Source organism: Pelmatolapia mariae, linkage group LG7 (assembly GCF_036321145.2).
Source record: "Pelmatolapia mariae isolate MD_Pm_ZW linkage group LG7, Pm_UMD_F_2, whole genome shotgun sequence".
Lineage (NCBI taxonomy): Eukaryota > Metazoa > Chordata > Actinopteri > Cichliformes > Cichlidae > Pelmatolapia > Pelmatolapia mariae.
In genome coordinates this window covers 64504258-64530464 of record NC_086233.1, presented here as the reverse complement: position 1 = coordinate 64530464, position 26207 = coordinate 64504258, and the positions used below count along the sequence as shown (strand labels likewise).

The following is a 26207-nucleotide window of genomic DNA, read 5'->3' as shown; positions in this document are numbered from 1 at the left end:
TCTTTTTGGAGTCTTCCCTCCACCCTTTCCTCTTTCTCACTTTGCTAAAGGAAAAAAAACTGTGCATGTTGTTATGTCCGACCAAGAAATTCAAATTCCTCTAGCATACCAGCACAGCTTAACATTCTCATGGGTTTGGATTGCTCCACTTCCTCTTGTCTTCCTTCCCCAGCCCCTCTCCCACATTCTCCTTGGTGCTCTCTGTAGTTTCATTCCTTTTTATTTGCTTGCTCTATTCCTCTAATTAATATAAAGAAATGGGCTTAATGAGTGTCTCCAGTGCATTCACAATTGGTAGATTGTTTTTTTCCTAGCTAAATGATGAAAAAAGGGACATCCTCATAATTGACCGAATTCAGACATTTGACATCCCACTGTCTTTTATTGTGTCTTTATAAAAATGTCATACCCTCTTTATATTTCTCCAGTACTCTGTATTTTCTCTTGAGTTCTGTTTCTACAGTAACTGACCCAAAAAAGCAGAGATACTCTTTTGTGTTTTTTGTTTAGAGAAGAAGTGTGCATGTGATGTATATGTGTCCAAAGTAAGCTGTCATATTTAAATGCACGTGTGATACCCTAAATGTGAGAAGTTGTTTCTGGTGTGCATGCAATGATGGTGTACTTCATGTATTTACAAAGAAAATGTGTTGCACTCTGCCCGGTTACAGTAGAAGGCTTACAGCCACTGTTCACAGGAGGACAGCAGGATTATATTTACAAAAGTCTGCTGTTTCTCTTACTTTTCTTGCTGTCTGAGTGTCTCTCAGCCTACTGTTTGCTCCTGCTGCAGCTTGCCTACTGGGACAACACACTTACATAACCAATCCTTCTCTGTAATCCCAGCCTGTGCAGCAGCTCCTCCCACCCCCACCTCACATTACTATTTAGCTCCCCCTTCTCCCCCTCATCCCTCCTGATGGTAGCTGGCTGTGTGTGTGTGTGTGTGTGTGGGGGGGGGGGGGGGGGGGGGGGGGGCGTGGTGATGGCTTCCCTTATGTCCAGATTGCTATGAAAGAAACAACACGACCTCTAAATCTTAATCCCAGCCAGTTACATGTGTCCAGCATCAAGATTGACCTCAATCTTCGCTATACCTGTCCAAAGTCTCTTTTTAAAGCCCTTTGTTATTTTTTTTTTCATTAAAACTGCTGATTTAAATGTCCAGTTTCTAAGGATTATCTGTGGGACTTGTTGGTTTAAGCATATGTGCAGTTTCCTTCACTTACATTATAGCGGAGAGGCAAGAGATCAAATCCAGTACAGATACAAGATGCAGGCGAATAGTATAATGAAGTGAAACTAAGATGAGAACCTGCTAGACGAGCCTTGATTTTAAGGAGATAGTACAAGTGTGAGCATGCGTTAATATTCTTTGTGAACGGTGAGAATATTTTCATTTTGTGAAACAGCTTTAAAAGATATGAAGTAAATTGTGTGGGATGCAATCATATATGCGTATATTTATTTTCGCATTATTGTTATTATTATAAAATTGAACCATTTCGAGCAACCTGCAATTCGTGCAAGGCGCGCTCCCGTGGCAAACTTAACTGTGCGCGCTCTGAGCGGCTGGTACTTAACGCCTGCCGTCTCGTCTCTGTTCCAGGAGCTGTGCCAATGTGTACATCGAGCAAACGAGAGAACGACGACAGAGAGGGATCCTGTGTCTGTCCCGGTGCCACACATTCACCTGTTTCTCCGTGGTGAACTGAAGGATAATTCTTTCGAGGTAAGCGGGTGTGCCGCAGACAGTGAAACATCAGATTTTCGAGTGGAGTGTGTGTCGGTGAAAACAACAGCCCCGTTGACTAGCAGAGCAGACGCTAGCTTCCTTCGTTAGCGCAGTGCTAATAATGCTGGCGGTTAGCTAGCCTACTGTCCGGCTTGTTTGCTGATCTTTTAAACGCCTCTTGCCTGCAGTGGTTAACGGGTTGACACGCGTAGCGACTAAACGTTGTTGTTAACGTTTACTAACTGGTGTGAGTGGGGGGAAATGGAAGGGTACCGTTTCTTAGCATGTTCACACACCAGCTAAGCTAACAAACTCACCGACTCAGCTAGCTAGTAAGCTGTGGGATACTGCTTTACGGCAAGACGAGGCCTTGTGTGCCTGCAGTGGAAACTGTTTGCTAGGATACGCCGTTGTCTGCCTTGCAAAGACAAGGCCATTTTGCTTTCTAAGTAGGTTAGACCAGGTCAACAGAAACTCGTCGTGGCATTGTTTTGTGTAGCAATGTTGCTGGCATAACGGCTGTAGAGGAAGTGATGACTAATGTTTACTACAAGTAAAGGTTACAGTCGGAGTCGGCGTGTTTGACTTGTCTATTATAAGACTAATGTCAGCTCCTGGTCGTTATTGATTATTAAAGGGCTCTAATCGCCGTCGTTACATGTTCACTGCAGTTTGCATTGCATGAGCAGTTGTTGAGCGATCACGTAGTCGTTTACGTGGACACCTGTAGATGAGTTATGAATTAGGGCTGTGAACAGATGCACAGTGGTATTACAATATGACCTTTCGCTGAAGTTGGCTTAAAAAAGCAACCTCCATATTGATCACAGTTGTTGCCCTACTTTACAAAACCTCTGCTCAGGCTGGATGGATCTAAGCCGAGGTCAATCAAATAAGAAAGCCATACCACTGTTTATGTAGCACTTTGCATACAGACGTGCAGCCCATAGCTCCTCACAGAGTAAGACGAAATAAAACGTAAATAAATGTACAAATTAAATGAACCTAGACAAAGGGATGCACTAGTTGTAAAACTCTGGGATTGTATTACAAAAAACCCCAATGTGACTGTTTAATTCTTTCAGCTTTTGACAAATTAAATACTTTCTAAACACAGACCTCCAACCTCCGAAGTGCTGGACTTGTGTGTCATGCTTGAAACAGTATTTGAGATTTTACAGTAAGATTAGACGGCAGATGTCGGTCTGGCCAGGTGTAGCGTCTCATTGTCTTGAGATGCAAATTATTGGAAGTACATGATCTGCCCTACAGTTGGAAAAATATGGTCTTTTCAGCATGTTATAAACATGAGAGATGCAGGGTATTGATTGGGAGGTGGGAGTCTGTTCCACTGCCTGTTAGTATTTGGAATTGCAATACAGGTTTTAGTAATTGCAACTTGTATTTAAATATCTTCTGTCAGGATGTGGTTGATTTCAGTTCACTATAATTAATCTCCCCTCTCCTTGAAAACCAGTTATTGGGCTGCACTTAGATGCTAGATACAAGTTCTGCATTGTACCTTAAAAACACTTTTTTACACACTGAAATTTTGCTGCAGACCACAAAATCAGAGTGAACCTTTTTCTTTCAGAGACCTTACACACCCATATGTATGCACTCAGCTGTTTTAACTGGTTGATAAAGTTTGTCCAGCTATAACGTGTCTTTAGTCCATCTAACTGCATTTGGCAGGGAAAAGAAACACAGCATGTACACGTGTATGTATGATCCTTCTTGGTTTCTGCTGACTGCCACAGTTAAGTGTTGGTTGTCTGTAATGCAGCAGTAGAGATGAACTTGTTTTGACCCAAGGGTTTTCCATAGCTTTCAGAGAGGCTTAGTCACTTGATAATGTAGCCCCCAGGGTGGTTTTCATATGTGGATGAAAGCTGACAGATGCCAAGATCAAAGGATTTATGTCATTGATAGGAAAGACTCATCCTTGTGAAATCCCAAAGCTCATTAAAATGCAAGAAAATAAAAGCTTGCTTTTTCATCTTTCATTTTACAGACTGTATTTAAGAGGTTCCTTCTGGAATGGGTTTGTTTATTCTGACCAATGTAAAATGTTGTTAAATATTTCTTTTATCAAATCTCTAATGCAGTATTTGCTCTCAGTGGAATAGCACTTGGAGTTAAAGGCAGGAAATGTCTGAACCATTTGACCACTATGCAGCAACCAGCCATTGTTAAAACGGTGACAGAAGTGGATGTGCGGCCAATCCCTCCCGCCTCGCATGCACACACGCTTGTTGAGGAAAAGGACTACAAACTCTGGGATTATTTTTTTTGATGACCAAGGAAACAACCTGCAGCCTATTGTCTTAGCTTACCCAGCGAGGGTTCTGCTTGTTGGCTCAGAAAATTCTCAGATGCTGGTGCCTTGTTTTATTGTACTCATCTTAGACACGACAGTGCCAGGTTTCCACCACAATACGTTGGGTAATCAAACATGAAGATGATTGTCGTTGTGTGCAACCCTGAGCTTCAGCTCGACATAAGAAATGATTACCTTTTTAATTCTGCCAGTTGTCTTTTGTATTTGACTTCTGAACTGAGGATAACGTAACCACGTATGTGTGCTCACGGGCAATGTTGTACGGGCACATACTGCTTGTTCTGATGGTTAAGCCTATCTTCACTGCGAATTCTAGTTTCCCACAGACTTTCCTCAGGTAACCCTCCCAGGTATGTTTGCCAGCACGTTCCTGCACTCAGTATACTTGAAAGGTCAATTGCTGCTGACTGCCTTACCTCAGTACTTTTACTTGCAGTGTTTCCCAAATGACATAAGTGTGTGCAGACCTCATTTTGCTTTCATGCTGTTGTCAGCTGTATTATGTTATGATGCTTCCTGTGCTTGGGAAGACTGACCCTGGTTCCCCATGGTGTCGTCTTTTTGGGAAACACTGGTTTGTTTCATCACTGTGCTTGAATCTTAAAACGGTGGTGTGCATTTGATGTGCTTCTTCTCTTTCCAGCAGTAGACCCTTTTTGCTGTTAGTTCTTGGCCAGTTGGTTTAATTAGCATCACATTCAACCCTTTTTCTTGAAAGCTTAGCTGACTCGTCTTGTATTTGAAATTCAAAATTCATTTGGTCCATCTGAGCTGCCTGTCTACTTCTGTTGCTGCTCCTGCTGTCACCTGACTACCTATGTGCTTCTGCATGCATGCGTGGTGTCATATGACACAAGAGACGAGAAATATATTTTTAAGAAATATTTTTATCTTTGCCAGTCTTACAGCAAGGGTGAACTTGAGATGTATACCAAGTTGTCCTTTTGTTGACTAATTACATGTGGAATTTGACAATAACTGTGATTTTTATGTTGATGTGTGTGAAGACAAGTCTGAATCTGTGACTTAACTTTTTAGGAGATCTTCGCATCTTTTACTGTGCTGGCACAACTTTAGCGGCCGGCGTTGAAAAAATGACAAGCATGACAGCTGTTTTTGTCCAACCTAATACTGGCGGTGTGTGAATGTGAGAAAGACAGCAGTGAGTCATCGGCTCACTAACAGTGAGGTAATTCTAGATCTGCTACTAATGCCAAAGGGAGTCCCTGCTTGTTTTATCTCTGTGTGTATTTCTATACTAGATGCTAACACACAAGATAGGGTAAGTGTGTGTCTGTGTGGTTGGTTTTGCCTCCACCTTGATATCCCTGTTCTGTGTGGCTTCTCCATGGTAACAAGCTGCTAGGCTGCATTGTTCCTAAGTTGTTTTTCCTGCTATGGAAAAGAGCCAACTGTTGACTGGGTCTGGATTTTGAAATCAGTCTATTCCATTTCTGTAGCACTATGAAATCAAACTGTAGTTGATGGATGATGATGATGATGATGATGATGATGATAATAATAATTAATAATGGTTGCAGTTAGTTTTCTGCATTTCATATATGCAACCTGTTACCTTGATTGAATGAGAATTGAGCCTGCTTTAAAGTTCTAGCATAGGAGCTGTAGGATCATGCATGGTGCCTCAGTAAATGCATAGATACACCTGCATGTTTATTTGTGTTACCTTCTGCTTCAGTGTGTGTGTGTGTGTGTGTGTGTGTGTGTGTGTGTGTGTGGGTTTTTTTTTTTTTTTTTTTTTTTTTTTTTTTTTTTTTTTTTTTTTTTTTTTGTCTTTTAATATGTATATTAAGACTGGCCCTGTCTTTGAAGTAGGTGGCACTTAATTTGCAGATGAAGAGCGAAATAACATGCCAAAGGTCGTCTCTTTAGTGAGCATTCACAGACTGAAGCGGAAATGCCTTGCTGTGTAGTTTGTTTTTGAAGTGAAAGTGTGGTTGCAACATGATGATATTCTTCTTTCTCCTTCAAAATGCCAAACACACATTTGGTCCGGATGTGCACTTGGAACAACGATTGACCCTTTGCATTGAAGTATAATGCATCGTAATGAAGAGGGTCTTCTTAATGTTACTGTGTAATTAATTTCAATTTGTATTTGGTGGCATTTTTCTGTTTTCTTTTGGTCTGCCAATGTTTTACCTCTGAGAATTTTACATTCAGTAGAGTCAATACAATGTTTGTAAACAGAAGTGGAAAGGGTCTTGCAAATCTTTAAATATGTTTTGTATGAAATCAGAGCCGAGGAATGCACAGTGACAGCCTGCTGTTAGTTCACCTATGCAAGAGAGCATCTTAGAACAATTGCACACACAATCAACTAAGTTATGTGAACATTGGTTAAAGGCTAAAAGGAACCATTAGCCAACTGCCTGCTTTGCTCTGTGCGTGTTCATCAGTGCAATCATTTTTGTCTGAATTTTTTTTTTTTTTTTTTGTACACAAACTCCAGTTTTAGACTGTTTTGTAGGTAGAAATGATGCTGGTGCAGTTTGCTACTCAGATGTGTAAAGGTTTTAAAACTGGGACTGAATGTCCACAAACGGTCCCCCCCAGGTTCTTTCAGTGTCATGATCTCACAGATTTTGCACTTGTCATAGATGAAAGTAGTGTATGCAGAAACGGGTTTTTAAAGTTAGAAGTTGAAGTAGTAGCCATGTTATCCCTCACAATACATTGCTATCTACTAGACAGACATCCTTTGATAGTTTGCGATGTCAAAAAATGTGTATTAGTGATTAATATTGTTCCCCAAGACCTAGATGGAAGTAAGACTAATATTAATGCAACTTGTAGGACAGATTCAAATATCTTGTAAACAATTTCAGAGACCTAAAATTCAAATAAGTGCATTTTTAAAGGACCTACAGGCATTTTCCTTTTTATTCACCAACCCTCTCTATTAGTGCTGGGCGATATGGAAAAAATATTTATCACGATATGAATTATTTTATATCACGATAACGATATATATCACGATATACCACCTGACCTGTGGTCATCTGGAAAGTATGCAGTCTGTAAACAGCGAGTGGAGAGGGTGCAGTCTTTGTTTTGAGTTACTGTAAAGTATGTCGCAAATCCGGGTGCATGTAAAGCAGCACCATGTTGCAAAACCACAAGACAGTTTCTTTGCGAAAAATATCATTTTTTTTATACTTTATTTTCTCTTGCATAAAGTTCAGAGTATGTATAGTGAGAAGACAACACTAATATATTTGCACAGGCTATTTAACCCTTTAAGACCTACCATAGAACCAAGTCCGCCAGAGCTTATCTTTACATTTATTTATTTTGAGTGTCTTCATAGTTTTATTTTTGAGATACACAAATTTTTATATATAAATGAAAATAAATAAATGCAAATTTGCAAAAAAACAGCATGTGCATCAAAATAAACTATTTCCAACAGTGTAATTTGACTTCTAAGCATCCCAGAAACGATACAGAAGAGCATAAAGTCAAACATGACTTTTAAAAACACCAACATAGACTTTGAAGCTTAAAAAACTACATTTTCCGCAAAAGTGACGTCACTTCCGGTTTCGGACAGGTAATGGCGGACATGCGATAGTTGCGCTGACTTGTATTCCAACTAGGAAGTGTTATGAACAGCTGATCGGATCGGCAAAGCCTGTTTCTGGAATATTATGTTTTTGTTGCTGCAAGTCTGGAATATTATGTTTTTGTTGCTGGAAGTGCTTTTTATGCAATTTTTGCAAAGCTATATGTGGAAGAAAACCGTGACCTAGGGCAAGCTAATGGAATAAGATGTAAGTACAACCCCTACGGTTTCATATGCAAAAAAAAAAAACATTATTGCACTATGTAATAATTTGTAAAATTCGGGATAGAAACGATAGAAGACAAATGGCACGATAGACGCTTTTCTATCGTCCACACGATATATATCGTCATATCGCCCAGCACTACTCTCTATGATGATCAGTGTAGTGTACCTATTGTTGAGTATGTCACTGAACTGATCACACTTGAGTGTTAGTTTTCTCATCTGCCCCCCCCAAAATCACCCTTTTTTTTTGACTATACTGACTAAACCACGAGCGAGACATGGGGCATGCTACCGTACTGCCTCTGCTGTAATCTTTTCAAAGTGGTTACGCCACATCTGTTCGCATTATTGCCAGACAATATAAACCGAATACAGTCAGAAACTTGGCAGCAGTAGAAGAAATACAGGCACAAAGAGAGACCGCTGTGACATGCATGCACAATGTGGGCTGTAAAACAGAGCTAGTGACAGTAGCCAATGCCCAAATTGTGTTATTAAAAGGGGCAAGGGCAATATATACAACAATGAGCCATCTGGACCAGGCAGCTGTTCATCACTGGCGACCCAAACAGGTCATCACCTACATCCACGGGGGCTACAAAGGAGAGGATGGAAAGAGAGAGAAACTATTTACACCTTAAACATCCTTCAGTAGTGCAGATTTTTGCATTTTGTCATGCCAATAGCATATCAATGAACTGAGAGAAACAAGATCAGTGAGTCGGAGATGTGAAAGGCATGCCTTGGTGAGGGGTTGTAAGACAGGATAGAGTAAAGCACAAGCCCACATTTCCATATGAAATGACGACTGCTGTCCTTTCCTTTTACAGTCTGATTTGTTTTACTGCCATGCAAGTAACTTAAAAATCAAGTGAAATGGCACGACCTGTCAAAGATGTGCCCTTAAATTCTATCTGCCATTGTCACACAGAGTATAGAAGAAAGGTCTTAGTGTCCACATACAGGCTGGGAAAGGAACGGCAAGAGGTAGATGTGACTGTGAAACCAGAAGCATGTGGTTTCAGACTTGTCACAAATTGTTACAGTGAGCGTACCCTGGATAATCCTCTCTTGTGAAACTTAAATGACCAAACACATGCAAAATGGACTTTTGAGAGGCTGAGCACAGAGATTGATCAGAAAAGTCTTTACTGAGCGCACGTGCAAGGGCTGTTTTCTCAGACTTGTACAGGACTGGACGTTTCTTTTCAATTGCAGTTATTGCTCCGTTGGTGGACATATAAAAAGAATACAGGTTTAAGGAAGTTGTGCATCTGCTTCACTTTTCAGACACAGAAGCGTCATCCATCATTTATACTGTCTTCTTGTAAGCAGAGTTCATTTTATAAAAAGGTATTAAAGTTTGAATCTCTTCAAAACCCGAATATCATTTGTGATTTATTTTGCAGTTCAAAAATAGACATGCACTTTTGGCACAGCACACACTGTACAGCAGTCGTTCTACGCCATCGCTGGCATTATTGTCGGCCACGATGGTGGCCAGAAGCAGAGTCCGTGAGTCATCGTGTTTGGGGGCAGTTACATCTGTGTTTAGATCTGTCCATATGGGATCAGATCACCAAGACGCACTCGAGTGCTGCATGTGAACCGGGCCGGTGTTTCCCTGTGCACTAAGCTAGCTATCACTTTCTCTCCTGCTGAAAGACAGATTGCAGCTCACAGTAATATTTATTTTTTTTAATCTTGCTTCCCTTCTTGGTTGGCTCAGTTATACACATATGTGTTTGTGTTTTTAAAGAGAATATGGTCCTGTGTAGGAGGAGAAAATTGTCTAACAGACCTGGATTTAAAAAAAGAGTTTCTTGTTTGACTTTAAGCTACAGAGAGCATCATTTTATTTCAATCTACTGATTTAGTGTTTGAGTGCTTAATGCTATGCACAGACCTGCTGCACTGTGGCAAGCAATGTGAGGGGGAAAGTCGATAGAAGAGAATGAAGAGAAAAGGCAGTGAGAAAGTGAGGTATGGTGTCAGTGAGGGCAGCTGGTGGTACAGCCTGCAGCCAGATGAGGCTGAAATCTGAGACTTGCTCAACCACAGAGGCAGTGGAAGGGAGGGGGCAGAGAGAAAGAAACACAAGTGGGAGAGCGAGAGAAGGAATGTCCACCTAAGAAGGGGGGTGAAATACGCGAGCTTGAGGCAGGCAAAAATGCAAGAAAGTATAGAGATGTGTACGTACACTGTCTGTATACTTTCTGTATGTATATTTTCAGGCGCAAATAAAATTTGTCAAGTGTCAGCTGTGTGAGGAGAGAGGGTTATGTGTTTGGGTAGGGAGTTGTCAGGGGAGAGCAGGGAGGGTGTGAGTGAGGCTGCTGTTTGGACTGACATTGGATGCCGGCTTAGCTTTGCTCTCTGTCTTTCTCACAAACGCACCCAGCAGCAGCGACACCAACCGCACTCTTGGGGACGGAGAGAACTTCGCTCAGTGAGGGAGTGACTTTATTTGGGACACTTTCTTTGTTTCCTTCTCTCGCAAGTCTTATCATCTTAAGAAACCAAAAAAGCAGAGCTTTGTTTTCCTATCAAACTTTTATAGATTTTTTTTTTTCTACCTTCCAACTCATGTACACTGGACAGGATTTGTTTTTCTATCAAAATCACCCCTGTTTGACTGTGGGAAATGTTTCTCCCCCCCAGCGAACCTACAATTTCAGAAGGTGGTTGTTGGATGCATTTGTACCTGTTAGACGCTGCAGTGGTGTAGTGCCAAACAGTTCCTGAAAATTTGGCACCAGGAGAAACAAAGGTGGAACCTGCTAAAGGATAATTATCCAGTGTTGAAGAAACTCTACTGTGAGTTGGCTAAACTGCCTTGCTTTGCTGTCTGTTCCTGTATTGACCGATTAGGGAGAAACGAGGGAGTGGCCGGCTGACCACACACCAACAGACTGCTTACAGACTTGATTTTCAAGGTTTTAATTTTAACAGAAAACAAACCTGATGGTTTGTGTCGAAGCGTTGCAGCGAAAACATCGGTGACCTGCTTTTTTTGTTTTGTTTTTTCGTCTCTCTTTCCAGCCTTGGCCACTCTGTTGTGCCATCTCCTCTGAGAACTCATTTTACCAGCTATTAAGGATCAGTTTGCCTCTCTGGACACAGTTCTTTCTTTCATTTCAGCTTACCCCAACCCTCATGAACTTGTTCTTCTCAAATGGGTGAGCAGGAGGGTGAAACATGATCCTGTGTTTTGTCGTGTGTTTGGGGCAGCAGTAACACTGTGTGGTTTCCATGGAAAAGGCCAGAGAAATATGGCGCAAAGGGAGCGTATAAATGCTTTACCTCTATGTCTGTGGTACAAGTGAAATCGAAGCCGGCTAGTGTAGCGCTGCAAGCTCCACCCTGGAACTCCTTGCTCAGACTCTTCTCATGTGTAGCCACAAGGAGTGTGCACAGGACTAAAGGTATTACACTTAAAACGGTAAAGCACACTAAAAGCCCCCTCTCCTCCCCCCATCATCAGCTCAATGCATTTGTCCGTGTATCTGCAGGGTAAGATGTCGTACAGTAGTGTAAATTCTAGTTGTAGCTTTGTTAGCATCAAGCTGACAAATTGATTGGCCTTTCTGTTGCTCGAGCGTAGCTGGTGAAAGTGTGTTCTGTATGTTGTGACAAAATGTGCTGAATAGCTTCTATGTGGGTGCATACAGAGGAGCCTTTCAGCAGGCGCCGCATGCGTGCATTGTGATTTACACTGTATAGTGTGTATGAAAACTTGGAGTGGGCCACTTAAGAACAAAGAACGGCATGTTTGTTGAAGCCTAGCTTGTTTTTGACCTCCCCCTCTACTCGTGGTCTCTTTTTCCCGCTTGTATCTCTTTGCATTCTTTTATTCCCCCGAGTGCTTATTTTCTGTATACTTCAACTTTTCCTGGCTTCAGTGTGCAGCATATCTTAGCTTCTCTTAGTGACCCTTTTTTTTTTTTTTTTTTTTTTTGTGTCCTTCTGTTTTCACATGTACCTGAGGTGCTATGTAGTTGTGTTTGTTTTGGTTTTTTCCAAGGTATGTGTTTGTTTTGTCTAAAGCGATTGGCTTTAAAAAGGCTGCAGATTAACCTAAAGGAAATGTTGTTTTCATGATGCCCACATGGTGATTTCTGTTATATCAGATCTTGTCAATCTGGTATCCATTGTGAAAGTCAGAAATGAATTAGGCTCTCTAATCTAAAATGGTTGATGAGACTTGGTTCCTTGTTAAGTGTTTTATAAGTAGAAATACAAATCTTTCTCAGCATGGTAAAATATGACAAGAATAACAAACAGTGGATGCAAATTACTGATGTGGTTAAGCAGCTGGTTTAAATAGCTTGACCCAACATCTGAGGTACAAACTTTATTTTAGTTTAAAATAACTTCCAGAGCATTCACAACAGTCACATAAGTTATTGTTAAACAAATATGTTTTACCTGAAGTATCCAGGAACAATTTCACCTAGGTTACTTTTGTGCTGCGTCACTGGATATAATACTGCTTCTCCTGGCATCTTGTTTCAAAAGATTGCCCCTTCAGTATCCGGTCTTTAAGTGATGATGTATGAACCCTGCTTCCGGGTCCAAACTACACTGCGTTTATTAAGGCTGGAGTGGGGAAAAAAGTTAGCTTCACTGCTAATGTGTTTATATCATGCTAACATAGCTGTGTAGCTACCCACCACGTAGCACATTATTATATACCAGCTAGCCCAACTTCAGTAACCCTACAACCGTCACTGCTGTTTAGTTTTCTGTCTTCATTTATGTTGGAAGTGATAGCAGAGCTGTACGTTTGAATTTGTTTCAGAAATCCCTCAGTCAGAACATGCTATATCATGTTTAGGTGGAAACTAGCGAGCTAACTTCTAACTCTGTTAACCTTCCTTCATAAACTCTGTTTTCATGGATGCCTGGATGTTAAACCTATTTGTTACACCTGGTAGAACAGCCACACTAGGGCTGGGCGATATATCGAGTTTTTTAAAAATATCGATATATTTTTATATGACATATAAGATGTGACAATATCGTTTATATCGATATAGTCTATGTTACGTTATAATTATAGTTGCGGAGCCGCAAATTTGCCTCTCTTTCGTCCACTTTTGTCTTTACGCAACGTTACTCGACCTCGCCTCTCTCCTTCACTGAACACAACTCCCCCTCCTCCCCCATCACTTCACCTCCAGGCAGCGACAAGATGGACACGGCAAATCTCCATTAACGAGTTACTGCGCATCGCCCCGTGTGTGGGGGTGGACGGCGTTAACGTGTTAACAAGCTAACCGCGCTAACGAGCTAACCATGCTAAATCCTTTCATTCTCTCAAAAGTTGACAGCGCACCTTATGTATGAATTCTGGTTGTGCTTGATGACCGCAAACTGATTTTATGTGGTACAAGGCGTGCAGCAATCTGTCAAAAAATGTTTTAGTACGACTTTGGTAAGCTATGGAGCCGCGCCGCTTGATGGATTGTCAGAGCTTTACGGCTACCGAGGAGCCTTGCGGAGTGATACGTAATATTACCGTATTGTGTGTGTGTGTGTGTGTGTGTGTGTGTGTGTGTGTGTGTATAAGGACCACAAATGGCACCTGTTCAGAGACACGGTTACGAAGCGGATTTCAAACTCCAGGCTGTCAGTCACGCAGTAGAACTTGGGAACAGAGCAGCTGTGAAATCTGTCTTTGTTATTATGCTCAGCGTCTGTTAGTTTACATTTTGACTGCACAATTGTGAGTTTTTTGTTATGCACAAAAACAACATTGTTTTAGTTTATTTATGGAGCATTATTATTTAATAAATGCTCATTTATTTTTGAGTAATTTCTTCATGTACATCTATGCTGTATGTTAATAAAAGTGCCTGTGTGACATCTGGGACACAGCTTTGACTAAGAACTCTCTTTTTGTTCTTACTTTATGGCTTTAAAAAAATATCGAGATATATATCTTATATCGCCATCCAGCTAAAAAATATCGAGATATGAATTTTGGGTCATATCGCCCAGCCCTAAGCCACACTGATCATTTTATTAAAGGTGAAAGGATTTAGACAGTTTGTAACTCTCAGTGATGCCGTAGTGTTCATTTGACTCATTTAAAAAGGATTGAAAATTATCCTTTATTTAGTTGCAACTATAAATGGTGCTGCCTGCAAGCTGCAAATATCAATAAAATGTTGTGACCAGCTTTTTGTCTGGATTATTCTATATTGAAGTAAAATGGGCATGATATTTCTGGCCATATCAAAATATGATAATTTGAGGCGATATTACCCACCCCGAATTACAATGACAAATGTGCACTATATTAAGGGCAGAATGAGATTTTCTCTGGCAGATGACAGCTGTGTTGTGAAATGTACATATGTGCACAGTTTAGCCAGCATGCAGTCACCTCTGTAGAGGATCAAAATATTATGACCCAGACACAATGGCTACATGTCAGAGTTGTAACAGAGGCATTGACTGAACAATACTGGGGAAAATGTGGAGTAGGGCAAGACAGCACAGCGTGAATCTATTTTTTTATTTTTTAAAGTCTCGTGCTAATGTATGGTGCATTAGCAGCACAGTGAGTGGCTTAAATGCCTTGAAAGGTTGGTTGTAGTCCGTGGAAGTGCACTAAATCTGCTGTGCCCCTCCTGATCTCCTATAGCCAGCTGGCACCATTTTAAAAACTAGACTGTCATGATGGAAATCCAGCTTATCCGGACTGACTTGAGCATGTTATTAAACATTGTCAGAAATTACAAAGCCAGGCTTCATGTTTAGCTGGTGAAAAATGTGTGTAATTTGGTGTACTTTACTTGATGGTTATTATTCCTGTTATATGGTAGGAACATTGTTATGGTGGGATCGGTCTGAACCAGTATCCCTCTAGCTTTGCTTTTCTAACTTGTGTTTGTTTACTTTGCTCCCTTTTCTTTTTCAGAGGTCCCCACATTTCAAGAGGAGACGAAGGCCTTATTTGGAAATCTTATGGACGAAGGTGTGTATTTTAGTTTTTCCCCCTGTTCATCTACAATTATAGTGCTTATACCAGTGTTTCCAGCAGGCTTTTTAACCGTATCTGTCCTCATTCCTTTTGTAGTCCTAGCTACGGGGTGAGTTGTTTCCTGTTTTGGGAATTTGGTGCTCTTAATTTACTTCACTTGGACAGCACCTAACACACTGTAATTGTCTAATGTAACACATGGAGGGGTATGCAAGATGACTTTTATTTCACCTTTTTGTCAAACGTGCATACACTACTGTGTGATCGCCTATTTTCTAAACAGAACATTGCATAGCTTTTCCCTTTTTGTGCTTCTCCTGAACACAGCAGGCTGTGTGCACAGTCATTGTTTGTGTCTGTTCTTTCTGCCATCCTCCTGTCCACCCTCTCGACACAGTGCAGTATCTCTCTCTGTCTGGTTAGCTGACTCACTGTTTCTGTCTCTTCAGTCTCTTTGCGCACATGATTTTTACCTCCTTCGCACACCTTTTGCTGCACCCTTCTCGGTAATGTATAATTTTGCTATAAAGGAGAAGAGTCGTCCTGAATTACTCAACAGTATCAACAGTGTGTTTAGATTTTTTTTTTTTTTGGTGGGGGGGGTGATAAAGTAAATTCAGGCTGCAGAAGTCATTTCTAAGCCACCTGCTAACAACAAAAGTTTGCTGCTCATCTATTCTTTTCCTTTTTCTTGGGAGCAGCACCTCCTTGGCCTCTCATGTGTCAGCTAAACAAGTGATGCTATGTTTATCCCTACACACTCCATTTAGCTCTGCATGTCGCAGCTTGTTATAGCCTTATATGCTGCAAACTACTTATTGTTTCATCATATGTAATGTTCAAGCCAGGAAACTACAAAGGAGAATAATTCGGTATCCTTTAGTCTGGTTTGTTGGTGGCATTTTGTGCTAAAATTCCAGCTGTTGTTAATAGTAATCTCTATAATATTACCACTATCAACACAAAATAGCCCAGTATCTGCACTTGTACTGTGTGTGTGTGTGTGTGTGTGTGTGTGTGTGTGTGTGTGGCAGCGCTGCTTCTCAGCTGCTAGACTACAAAACCCTTCTCCCCCTTTCATGGCCCCTTGGTTGAGGTCCAGTGATGATCTATTTCAGTAAAGTATGTTGAGCCATACATTAGTTCTGTTCAGTAATGCAGCCAGTATTCTTCAATAAGATGGTGCTGCAGTGTACTCTCGTGTGACAGAAGTACTAATCAGCCACACCCTAAGCACACAGACGTCCTTTCACAGAAACACAGCTGGTAGCTGACCTCCACATTTACCAAAGTAGTAAGTTCATGGTTGTCCTTTTTTCCCTTTCCCCCACTCTCACATGAGCGCATGAGGTGCATGGCACAGTTGTCGGAGTGAACAGAACAGATTCTACATTTTCATGATCATGTTAAGACTACATTCATATGGCTCTGTTTTATTTCAATGTGTTTTTATGTGGATACCAATTATTGACAAGTACACAAGTTTTATAAAGGTCTCAATAGATCTACAACAAATGACTCTGCAGTTGTGAAGAAACTATTGTCTTCAAGCATAAGCGCTAAGCTGGTGATGCTACCACATGCTGGATATTTCAGTCTTGCCTTTGCCAAGCAGAAAGTCCTGAGCTAATTTGGTCTCACTGTTCCTGGTGCTGTTGCTAGCATGCTAGCTAGCAAAGATGTTCTATTAATAGCTGCTAAGGCAGTATCTGCATCGCAGCAGATGTGTTTACAGACAGGCAGGCAGGCACAGGGAGCACTAGCTAATACAGCCTCTGATTAGATCCAGTTTTTTTTTTTTTTTTAACCTCAGCACATGGCATGAGTGTGTGCATGTGAGCATGCAGACAAGATTTACCCTAGCAGGTAAGGCAGTGCTGCCTACTGGTAGCACTTTCTGCTGCTAAGCTAGACATAAGAGGGATGCTTACACAAGTAATGATGGGGTAGATAAAAGCATCACATTCGACACTCGTGGCTACAGGGTTTCGCTATTATCTGGCAAATGACTCTGCTGTCAGCAGGAAATGAAGTAATTATTACTGCTAAAACATGGGTTTTCAGTGCTGTTCGTGTGTTTTTCAGCAAAATTGTGTAAAAAGCTGAAATTTGTGACACTTTCTGGAGAGCTGGAGCTTGTGCAAAGAGAGCGTATTCAAACTTGTGTGGCTCTAAAATAGCACAGTACAGCGGCGGCCTTAGTGGAGGATGGTCTCAAAGTGACCTTCTTATTTATTTGGTTTTTCTAAAGGTCTTCAAAAATTGCTGGTTATTGCTAGTTCTTTGAATCACCATCAAAGGGAAAGAGGAAGTGCTTCCCTTCTGTAAAAACAAGAAGGACCCAAATGTTTTATCAAACATCATAATTTACTTGCTAAATGGAGGTAAGTTGCCCCGGAAGACCTCAGAAGACCACCTATGAGGGCCTCTGACTCAGCTACAGCGGCAGCTGAGTATGTTTTCTTCTACTCTTTTTGAAATTGTTAAATTTGTGCTAAGTTAGGTGAATTGAGCAGTCATGACCAAAGCTTTGGCAGCAGTTTGCTGGTGGTGTTAATTTCCCAGCTGTTTCGTCTGTCTACATATCGCTGTGGTGTCTCATTGGCCGACTCTCCTCTTGTCTTCACCTCCCACACATACAGTCCCTTCTCCATATTATTCCTGTGTGCCGGCCCTCCCTGTGCTGCCTCTGTCTGTAGGTAGGTAGGGCTATAAAAGGGAGCAGAGTAGGTGATGTACTCCACCCAAATCACTGTACTGACCTGAAAAATGTGACCTGAGAAATATTCTTCTTATCCCCCCCTGCCGCCGCCGCACACTCTTGTTCTTCTTGCATCCTCATTGCGGTGTCACTCCACCTTCCTTTTTTTTTTTGTTTTTGTTTTTTTGTTTTTAAAACCACCTCCTTCCTGACTCACATGGTTATGTCTGATTCATTCAGATGGAAGCTTGTTTCCACCACTGGGGAAAAATATCCCTGACACTAGCTCACTCAAAATCGTGTAGTGGACAGCATCAGTCAGCTTTCAGTGTATAGTAAACACGAACAAAGTACTATTCATGTTGGCGAGTAACGCAAGGATTTCATCATTTCTTAAACCACATTGAAAGTACTCAGCACTTTGCATATTCGTGCCTGCCAGCTGTAGCACTGGCAGCTGATGCCATCCACCTCCTGCTTCCGAGTAACAAAGCAATGACGTACCTTTAAAAAAGCTTCCTGATTTTTCTCTAAATTTTGACTTATGCTTCTCAAAATTTTGAGTTAATAACTCAAAGTTTAGGATTATGGATGCAATCATTTTTTTTCTTTTCCAGTTGCTTAAACTAGCTTCCCTGCATTCTCCTCTTCCTCAACACAAAATAGTTTTCCTACCCGTCACATTCGGCTGCCACCTCTCTCCTTTGCCTCACCGGCCATCTCATCCTTATCCACAAACCTGTTACCAAGGCAACTACACAGCACGATGGGAAACATCAGTGCCACACACCACATCAGAGTTCACTTTACTGTCTGGTTGTTATTTAATTAAAGTGACAGAAAATCTGCGTAGCTGACTCGTTGCAGTGATGACAGTGTTTTACACCACAGTGACAGAATACTGAAGAATACTCTTCCTGCACTGTAGGCTTTTTTTAAAGCATGGTAGAAACCATAAGATTTGGTTTTCACAGAGAGATGAATTTATTACCCCTTAAGAATCCATCCACTCTAAATATAATCCAAAAGCTTGCATTAGTCATATAAATGAGGAAGTGTGGTAGAATGACGAGTCTCCTGAGATTGCGCCAAGTGGGTTATCATGATTTCAGTGAGGAAATGAAGCTCTCTGGTATTGGCACGCTCTGTGTGCTACAGACTGTTTAACTATGAAGTGTTTGTAATTCTGGAGATTAAACATTAAGTGTATGGCGACTGTAATAAGCGCTGGACTGGGCCTAGCTGTGAGAGAAAGGATTAGCTCAGCATGTAGCCGCACATCATCATGCAAGCTGCAACGTGTGGCCAGTGAGCACAACGGGAGGAAAGAAGCTGAGTTTCCTCTTGATTTGTTGGGTTTTTTTTTTGTTTTTTGTTTTTTTGTTTTTTTTCGGTGTCGCTAACAGGACAAGACTTCCTGTTCTGTTCACAGATGTTTGTTTATGAACACGGATAAATAAAGTGGCCATATAAAACAACTACATCACCATCAGGCTATAGCCAGAGGTTTGCATTCCAGCATCCTTTTGATTTCCACACAGCTTGTTTACTTTTGTGCAACCAGACAGTACAAACATGATTCAGGTCAGTAGAACCGTCTAACGCTGGACTGGACACAAACGGGAATCAAACCATTGCCAAAAGATGATTGATATTCATACACGCTGTACATATAAATATTATTCATTTATTATATAAATTGCATAGTAATGCATTTCAATTCTCAAACTATACACATTAGATCAATCCTCTTATGAACATGCATATCATAAAGTATTGATTAACATTAAAGGTCTGCCTGGTGTAGAGGACTGAGTGATGGCTAGAAGGCGCCAGTAGGAGTAACACAGCATATTTAGTATGTTGTCTAAGACCCCACAGCTGCTGATACAGACCTGACGGAGACACTCGGTCTGAGCGATGACTTTACTTCTACATGCACTACATGAACTTTCAACGCATCATATATCTGTCATTCTGTTGTGTGACAACAGGAAATGAAATTGTATACATGAGAAAAGATTTGTGAATTTGGCTGTAGTTGTGAAGCAAATGGATATAAATTGCTAACAGAGACAGCTGAACTGCACTAAAGCACATGAAGCCAAATGAACATGGAGAAATCTGTGGCTGTCTGTTTGACGAAAATGCTTCTTAATGCCTGCGCAATTTGTGGTCTTGCTTCAGCATTTAATTTTTCCTTATAGCTCTGACCTGTGTATGAACAGTTGGAGCTAACACTTTAGCTGCATCAGTCCTGCTAGGACACAACAGCATGGGCATCATCAGCTGAAGTATTTAACAGGTCTTCTGTGACAATTAGACATCACACGACCCTTTTTTGATATTTTACCAGTCATTAGGTTTGTCATGAAGCCCACCACACACACAAAAAGAACTAGATGCCCTTCCTGATTTATGCCTCCCAGAGATTTGACTCCTCCCAGTGTTGAGTCTATGAATATTTCAGGTGATGGGTGAATGTGTAAACGCTACACTATGGCGCTAAAGCAAAACCAAAAACTACACCTTGAATAACAGGAAAGTAAACGTCTTAATTTGGGAACAACGTTAGCAACTTGGCTCAACAGTCAACATATGCTGTGGTGTATATAACAGTCATATAGCATGTTGATAACACTTTTTCTTTTACTGTAAAGTTAAAGGGGGAAAAATTGCTTTAATTTTGGTATATTTTCATTGACATGTTTTTTAACAAATTGCATGCTCTGCAACCAGCATCAACATCGTGATGTTTGTCCTTCATGTCCGTTGTCTTGTCTGTTTCTTCCACCTTCTCAGTGACCTGTTTTGACTCCGATGTAGAGTAAGAGCTGCCAACAAAGGGAGGGCTAGACAATTAGTCATATTTATCTTTTAACTAAGGCTTTGTGGTATGGTAAAATATGATCTGCTTATGGCTTTATCATAACCATCCTCCTCTCTTGTCAGAAATGAGTCGCCAGACTGCCACCGCGCTGCCCACAGGAACATCTAAGTGCCCTCCCTCTCAGCGTGTGCCCACCCTTTCAGGCACCACAGCCTCCAACAGTGACCTGGCGAGCCTGTTTGAGTGTCCTGTCTGCTTCGACTATGTCCTCCCCCCAATCCTCCAGTGCCAGTCCGGACACCTGGTGTGTACAGTCCAGCCTGTAGCTGAACCTGAACTGGTTGTTGTTGCTAGTAAAATTTCTTTTTTTTTTTTTTCTTTCTTTTTTTTTTTTGTCTTTTTGACAAAAAAAAAAAAAGCAGAACCATAATTGTGAAGATGAACATTTTAGTAAACTTGTCATGAACATTATTATTATTATTTTTTTTTCTTTTTCTTCTTCCCCAGGTGTGCTCCAACTGCCGGCCTAAGCTCACTTGTTGCCCCACCTGCCGAGGTCCCCTGGGTTCCATCAGGAACCTGGCCATGGAGAAGGTGGCCAACTCTGTCCTTTTCCCCTGCAAGTATGCCTCATCAGGCTGCGAAGTCACCTTGCCTCATACCGACAAGACCGAGCACGAAGAGCTTTGTGAGTTTCGGCCGTATTCCTGCCCCTGCCCCGGCGCCTCTTGCAAGTGGCAGGGATCATTGGATGCAGTCATGCCTCACCTGATGCACCAGCACAAGTCCATCACCACACTGCAGGTTAGAAGTTACTCAGCTCATCAGTTTCTTCCACAAAGCATGCTCCTAAAGGTGTGTGCCATTTTTACTAAGTGAGGATGAGACACTTTGAAGACTATCTGAATTGATGCTATTTAAACATGGATCGTGCAGGGTTTGCAATTAGGTTTGTGACTTAGAAATAAACTCATAGAAATAAACTCTTAGAAATAAACTAGAAATAAAAGTCTGAATAAACAGCGTAGAGTTTGTTCAAATGAAGTGGAAACATGGAAAACATTTCATACTCCATCCCACTAAGCTGATGGGGAATTTTGAGAGTGCCCTCTGCTGGACAACAAAGGAAACAACATACTGTGTAAATGTGTGTTAATTTACAAATGAGTTGTTATAGCCTGCAGAATATGTTCATTTTAATATCATGATTACTTTTAAATTGAAGGAACACTCCAATAATTTTTTACACCACCGCTAGGTGGGCGGAGCTTCTCTGGCAACAGGTGAGCTTTTGTGCTCACAGCTGAAGCGGTGTGCCTGAGATCACCACATAAGGAAATCTTCTATCACTGATGTCATGCAAAGCCTGAGCGGCTTGTACATATAGTTGTATGATGTGTTCTGAAACCATGGAGGATCTTTGTCCCTACAACGAGAACATCCATGATGGTGGTTATCTTATCTGGCAACACTGACGTATTAAAGTTGGCATGCTACTGGAGCCAGCAGTACTACAGTTCTGCTCTTTTTCGTTGAAAGTGGTTTAGCCTTTTAATTTGTGGGATGACTTTTAGGCGTGATTGTCTTAGAAATTTGTTTTTAAAGCCGTAAGGTTGGACTGCAAGACAACACTGATGACTACTCAGTGGCTCATATCTTACTTGGTCTTGAGAATTTAAGATGGTTTGATGTTATCAATGAGTCGACGTGTCCATGGTGTAGAGCTGGGCGATATAAGATTTTTTTCATATCACGATATGTTTTTTTTTTCATTTCAGGCGATAACGATATATATCACGATATAAGCCAAATAACTATATTTGTAAGATTTAAATGTGCCGTTGCTCACCAGTAAAATGTGAAATAATGAGCAGCTTGTCTTGATTTTAATATTTATTTCCCATAATAAGTTCAACAGGTTAGATGTACTTAAGGAACATGAGACTTTTTTCAGATAAATAAAGGCAAATATTGCAAACTACACAAAAGGCAGCCGCTAAAGCGTTTAAGTTTCAAAATAGAACAAACAAAACAGACTACTAAATTGTCAATTCCACTTAGAAACAAAATATTAATTCTAAAAATAAATCTTAGTTTGTTTTACAGAAGAACAGACAAAATTGACCAACTTTTGTCAATATCAAATAAACTGAGAACTAAAAGGAAATTTTCAATCTCTCCTTGTTGTATAGCTTTCTGAACTTTCTGAATCCTTTATCATCTGCAACTGAAAATAGTTGTGGATGATTACTATACCTTTCTAATGTGACGTTGTTGTCCCTGGCTCTCTTTCTCTCTCTCTCTCCCTCCCGCTCTGTTCCTGTGCCACTGCGAGTGTAACTACCGCCCCTCCCCCCTCTTCCCAGCGCAAAGCACAAGGCTCGCGTGCAGAGTGAAGCGGGAAAAAAAGTGCGAGAGAGAGGGTGAGAGAAGGAAAGAAAAAAACCCCACGGCTCGCGATAAGGAGCCGGCTCGCGTCGTTCACGTCAAAAGTCCGGCTCTAAGAGCCATTTCGTTCGCGACCGATACATCACTACGAAATACCTTCACACTACGGAACTTCTATGGCCCTTCCGTTCGACAATCTCTCCGGCATTGGAACCATCATCTCTTTTCTCTTCGGTAACCTGGTCACCCACGCTCTCGGTTGATTTTTCTCTAGTCGGCACACTCATTTTCTCCATTACCTGGGCAGCCCGGCTGGCTGCTTCCCAAACAACTACACATGTGCGGCTTGGCACTTGTGCTGTACGTAACAAGTCACGTGACGTGACGCTGCGGCTGTGATTGGTTCGGCTCTGCGCTACTTAATTTGGATTGGCTGTTCTTTTCTTTTCCTTTTTTTTTTTTTTAAGAGAGCAAGGTCTATCGCAATAATTTATTTTTTCTATCGAGAAAAAGTTATTTCTCAATACATATCGTTATCGTTCTATCGCCCAGCTCTACCATGGTGCAAAAGGTGGGGGTCGCACGTGCTCAAACAACTGATGGAGACTTGTCTCTGCTTGTTCTTTACTGTTATGCTAAAAGTCAGCCTGCAACAAGCCAGCCGGATGACAAGTGCAGTGCAAATCACAACCCCTTTCAAAAAGACAAGTGCATAAGTCATTATGCCAACTTTAATGTGTTTCTCAGTTTCCCGAGTCCGAAAATCGCCGTCTGGCAGACCTTTGAACTTTCCAGTGGTCGAGGTCTCATAACGGTGTGGTTGGTATCATGAGCATACTGCTTTGTCAAATAGTTGCCAGATTATTCCAGAAAATTGCGTTTAATATGAGAACAACAAACAGCTTGTTCCTTTTGCAGCGTGTTTTATAACATGTATTTATTTTGAGATCATGATGATGTAAAAAATCTTTATGTGAGCAGCGTCAGGTGTTAACTTCAGGCTGACGAGTAAAGATGATTAACCCTGTTTGTGTCTCCGTCCAGGGGGAGGACATCGTGTTCCTGGCCACAGATATCAACCTGCCTGGTGCGGTGGACTGGGTAATGATGCAGTCGTGCTTCGGCTTCCACTTCATGCTTGTGTTGGAGAAGCAGGAGAAGTACGACGGACACCAGCAGTTCTTTGCCATCGTGCAGCTCATTGGGACTCGCAAGCAGGCCGAGAACTTCGCCTACCGACTGGAGCTCAATGGGCACCGGCGTCGTCTGACCTGGGAGGCCACGCCACGCTCCATCCACGAGGGCATCGCCACAGCTATCATGAACAGCGACTGCCTGGTGTTCGACACATCCATCGCACAGCTGTTTGCTGAGAACGGCAACCTGGGAATCAACGTCACCATCTCCATGTGCTAAAAACTTTGAAGAGAAGAGGATTTAAAAAAACAAAACAAGTTACATATTGTCAGGGGGCATTTTTTTTTTTCTTTGTTTTCTTTTTTTATTAGAGGGGAGACCTCACAGTGCCCCACCCCTCTCTGCCTCACTCCTTCAGACATGGATTTGGACTGTCTCATTAGGCAGCCATGGAGGCCCGGGGGGGGGGAGTGAAATGGATGGCTGAATGTTTGGATGGATGAGGAAATGAAACAAAATAACATAACTGTGTAGTGACGGCTATAGACTTGTAAACACATTACGTGAGACCCGTGCGCCCACGCGGGGCCTCGCCCTCTGTTGGTCATAAACGCGGACACAAACTGTCAAACTCCTTTCCTGGCCACGTGTCCCCTGTCTTGGAGTGATTTCTCACCGCTCATTTTAGTGTCCCTGATTCTCACTCTCTCTCTCACACACACACACACACACACACACACACACACACACACACACACACACACACGTATGATCAATCAACACACACACATTTCAGACACTACGGCTCTTCGTGAGCGGAACGTGGAAGGGGCTCCGGTCCCTGACTTGAAGGATCAAGCTATAGTTCAAAACGGACTCCTGGTCAGTGCTGGAGGGCTTGCAAGACAGCTAGCACCTCCTGTTTGTAATCCACCTCAGTACCCCTCAAGTCCCCCCACACTTTCCCTCACTTGGAATGGAACGGTTCCCACGCTCCCCACCCTCGCAGGGCTATGGCTGTGGCTGCTATTGACTATTTCAAACTGGAACCCTGAGTCCCTAAAAATCTTTATCTAAAATGTGTATCTTCACCTGTGACTGGGGATCATCACTCACAGACATGGATCGCTGTAGCACCCCAATCCCCAAGTAACGTCCAGGAAAAGAAGCTTGGATCTGTCTAAAGGGTCCCGGGATTACTACAACTGCGCGAGCTCGTTTTGCTTCCTTCTGCTCCACACCGGTTCCTCCCCCCAAAGCTAAAGATTGCGCATCGGATGCTTGTTATTAAATTGTTGACTGTCATCATCAATTATTAAACTTTGCTGTCATACTGGTTGGATGTAAGAAGGCCCTCAGCTACGTCAGCCCTGGAGTTTTACTTTTTTTTTTTTTTTTCCCTTCTAATTTTGAAGTTTTATTTTCAAAGTGGACACATCAACGGCTTTCTGACATGCCAAACGCACATTGCTCTTTGCATTACAGGCTCTGTGTGCAGGTGTAATAAATTGACCTAGGAACAAAGGGGTCCTTTTTTGTTTTTTTGTTTGTTTCTTTTTAGAACAAGGAGGAAAAAACCTAAACACTGCATTTCAGATGGAAGAATTATTATTTCTCAAGTCTATTTCTTTGGAACTATTAGTGGGTGGTTTTTTTTTTTTTTTTTTTTTTGTGTGTGTGTGTGTGTGTGTGTGTGTGTGTGTGTGTGTGTGTGTATGCGCGCACTGTCTTTGCTGAAAACCTGCTCATTTTCTCGCGTCTCTTTCGTTTGTGCTCGGCCTCGTTTCTCTCTGTCTGCCAGTGTCGGCCTCACCGATTGACTGATCACCCAACAAGGAAAGAGGGACAGTTTCTACCGTTACAATGTTGCTATTGTTATTATTACATGGAGATTATGACAATTATCGGTTTTTGTATTGAATTTTAAAAACAAACATTAAAAGGCAATTGTAAAAGTTGTGGCTAAACTTCAGTGTTTGTAGTTTAAGAGGAAAAAAAACAAGTTGTCGTTCTTCTGAAGGTTTCTTTTCTTCCAGAGTTGGGTTGCTTTATTTTATTTCCTCTTCATTTATTTGTCCCGCTGTCCTCTCATTTGTGTGGTAAGTCTTCCCCCTCGAGCCCTTTTGTTTTTTGTTCAAGGATTGAGGGAGTTCAAGCCAATCATCTCTCCATTTCTCCTCATGTGGAGTCTCAGTAATGTTGCTGCTCTCCCTGAAGTCCTCCACTTCTTCTGTTTTAATTTGTCATTAAATAAATCTATCTTTTTCATA

The 26207-nt window shown here is 41.6% G+C and overlaps 1 protein-coding gene across 2 annotated transcripts; it reads left to right on the top strand.

Annotated features, from left to right (window-relative positions):
• The first annotated feature begins 1580 nt into the window (after positions 1-1580).
• On the top strand, positions 1581-26207 carry siah1 (siah E3 ubiquitin protein ligase 1). 2 transcript variants are annotated; one of them, XM_063480224.1, is made up of 5 exons: positions 1581-1732; positions 14819-14875; positions 20535-20716; positions 20920-21216; positions 23845-26207. In XM_063480224.1, the coding sequence occupies exons 2-5, from the start codon at positions 14866-14868 to the stop codon at positions 24214-24216; spliced, it is 861 nt and encodes a 286-aa protein (XP_063336294.1). In that variant the 5' UTR covers positions 1581-1732; positions 14819-14865; the 3' UTR covers positions 24217-26207. The 2 variants fall into 2 exon arrangements, with proteins under 2 accessions (XP_063336294.1, XP_063336293.1); XM_063480223.1 differs by lacking the exons at positions 1581-1732; positions 14819-14875 and having other exon boundaries at positions 14920-20716.